General features: G+C 46.3%; 1 protein-coding gene across 1 annotated transcript in view; it reads right to left on the bottom strand.

The window, feature by feature from the left end:
- The window catches only part of LOC107297660 (dynamin-1-like), a 43,862-nt gene extending 42,588 nt beyond the window's left edge, over positions 1-1,274 (bottom strand). Inside the window, exon 1 of the mRNA XM_015827020.1 lies at positions 1,143-1,274. Coding sequence (XP_015682506.1) covers positions 1,143-1,259 — 117 coding nt within the window. The 5' untranslated portion in view covers positions 1,260-1,274. The remainder of the gene's footprint in view (positions 1-1,142) is intronic.
- Positions 1,275-2,986: the final 1,712 nt, after the last annotated feature.

Genomic DNA, 2,986 nt, shown 5'->3' with positions numbered 1-2,986 from the left:
ATAATAATAATAATAATAATAATAATAATAATAATAATAATAATAATAATAATAATAATAATAATAATAATAATAATAGAGTTGGAAGGGACCTTGGAGGTCTTCTAGTCCAACCCCCCTGCTCAGGCAGGAAACCTTATACCATTTCAGACGAACTAGCTACGCTAGGGAATACATCATTTCATCTTCCTTCACCAAATTGTGGAACCATTCTGCCAACATGGGTCAAATAGTTCCAAAAACTCTTTGGTGAAGGGAAGGATCATCCCTGGATTTTCAGTAGACTATCTCAATTTTGAAAAGAAGAAAGGAGGAGGAGGAGGAGAAGGAGAAGGAGAAGGAGGAGGAGAAGTAGTAGTAGTAGTAGTAGTAGTAGTAGTAGTAGTAGTAGTAGTAGGAGGAGGAGGAGGAGGAGGAGGAGGAGGAGAAGAAGAAGAAGAAGAAGAAGAAGAAGAAGAAGAAGAAGAAAGGAAAGAAAGAAAGAAAGAAAGAAAGAAAGAAAGAAAGAAAGAAAGAAAGAAGAATCCAACCCAGTTGAAAGGCAGCTACCTGATCTTATCAAATCTCAGAAAACCACACTGACACAGCAACGATTTTACCCACTCTTAAAACCCAACTTCCGCCTTATCAATTTGGTTCCTTCAAACTGTAGGTCTCCTAAGCGTTAAATGGGGACACCGGACAGCCAAGAGAGAAAAATAGCAATTATTTTCAACAAACCAACAAACACAACAGCTCTAAAGCTAATAGAAAGCAATGATTCCACATCGAATCACAATCAGAACAGAGCCTGGGAAGGGACCTGGGAGGTCTTCTAGTCCAGCCCCCTGCTCGAGCAGGAGATTCTCCCTCATAGAATTGTAGGATTCCAGAATTCCACCCCCAAACTTTGATGGGAGAGACACTTAGCCCGGGGTCCACCCTCTTGAGCTTGGCCATGGCTTTCTGATTGGCTAGGATCACTCCAAGCTGGGTTCACTCAGGTCTAGTCATGCTGTGAAGAAGGGCACCCCAGGAGAAAACAGCGGGACGTTTGCGCCAGGCGGGACCAGCACCCTAGATCACAAAATGCTGTGCTTCAGCTGGCAGGGGGTGGTGGTGGCGGTCGCGAGCATGTCCCATGCTCCACTTCCCGGGTTTACCTTCTTGGTGCACTGTCTAACCGTATTGATTAATTCCGAAATGACCATGTCCACACATTTCAGGCAGGGCTCTTTGATCTTCTTGACCTGCTTCTTCACAATGGTCTCAAAAGCCATGTCAGGGGTGAAGAGGCCAGTTCTACACACACGCGGGGTAGCGGTGGAGGAGGAGAAGAGGGGAAGGGCGAGGAGAACGTCATTGCATTGCACCGGGGTGTAAAAGGGGTTGCTTATTACGCAGACAGTCAGCCGGCCTGTGAGGAGGGAAACGTGAAGAGGCCCAGAAGGACAACCCATTGGGTCAACTAGAATTCCCTAAGATCTCGATAGAAGAGAATATTTATAGTTCATGATTGAATGATGGGGTCTCTGAGCTTGGTGGTTTTCTTGGAGACATTCCATTACGGATGATGTTACCTAGCTTGGTGATGAAACAGCTGCAAGAAAACTACCAAGTTCAGTCCTTCCTTCCTTCCTTCCTTCCTTCCTTCCTTCCTTCCTTCTCTTTCTTCCTCTCTCCCTCCTTCCCTACCTTACTTTCTTACTCTTTCTCTGTCTTTCTTCCTCTCCCTCCCTCCTTCCCTCCTTCCCTCCCTCCCTCCTCCTCTCCATAAATTCCATTCCCTTCTGGCATTCATGATGTTACCTAGCTTGGTGATGAAACGGCTGCAAGAAAACCACCAAGCTCAGAGAGTACCTAGGACCCCATAGTCCTTCCTTCCTTCCTTCCTTCCTCCCTCCCTCCCTCCCTCCCTCCCTTCCTTCCTTCTTTCCCTTCCTCCTTCCTTCCTTCCTTCCTTCCCTCCCTCCCTCCTCCTCTCCATAAACTTCATTCCCTTCTGGCATTGATGATGTTACCTAGTTTGGGTAACGAAACGGCTGCAAGAAAACCACCCAGCTCAGAGGGCACCGAGGATCCCCCACAATCCCTAAGGTCGATCCAACCAGCTCCCTGACCTTCATCCTTCAGGGATCCACCTCCATTCACAAATGTCAGCCAGCAAACCCGCTGGTCTTCTCCTAGTTCTGGAACCGCTTATGTTTCCCAGAAGCGTACGATGATCTTAGGAGGCCTTGTCAGACGGTCAGTTTGGGAACGGAGATTCTGCAACGTCGCCTGGGACTCAAGGCTTATGCAGAAGTCCTGCCCAAACACGAGCCTATCTAAGGGTCTTTGGAGTCAGGGTGGAGTCCTTGGCGCTCTCTGGCCTTTAACCAAGCTCAGAAAGCACCAAGGACTCCACGCGATCCCGTCCCTTGTGGAAAAAAAATCAGTGGCTGAGGATCACCAAGATCTCTCAAGAAGAGAAATGGGGTGAAAAAAGCAATCTTGGGGCTGGTCTCCTAAAAAAAACCACTTGCTTTCATGACTTTCTGCAGTGTCAAAGCTGCATGTTGCACGCCAAACCAACTCTGATGGCAAAGCTCCTTAGGTAGGGATGGCTAAAATCAGGCAGCTATTCTCCATCAAACATCTGTTTTGGGCAAATTTCATTCCTAAATCTTACGCCATCTCAGCTTTACCTCTACTGGCCTTTAGATGATTTTTTCTTTTAAAAAAAAACATGCTTAAACATCCTACATCTCATGCTGCATTTAACTTCTCCATAGCAATCTTGGGCTAAAAACAACGCCCTCCTGCGCCTGCTATATATTAAAGCACATTTCAACATTCATCTAAGTGGGCCTTGAACCTGGTCACTCGTGTGAGAATCCAAAAACCGTGTCTCCTTTTGCATCTTAATAATGGGGTAGGCTCTGCAGTTCAGCCGACAGAGGGTTGGGAATATAAAACTCATTTGGCTTTTATTGGAAAAAAAATGAAGAAATATCCCCAGAGGAAG

Source organism: Protobothrops mucrosquamatus, unplaced genomic scaffold (assembly GCF_001527695.2).
Source record: "Protobothrops mucrosquamatus isolate PMUCROS unplaced genomic scaffold, P.Mucros_1.0 scaffold3443, whole genome shotgun sequence".
In the NCBI taxonomy this organism is placed as follows: Eukaryota; Metazoa; Chordata; class Lepidosauria; order Squamata; family Viperidae; genus Protobothrops; species Protobothrops mucrosquamatus.
Note: the sequence above shows the minus strand (reverse complement) of the source record. Positions and strands in the feature narration are given on the sequence as shown.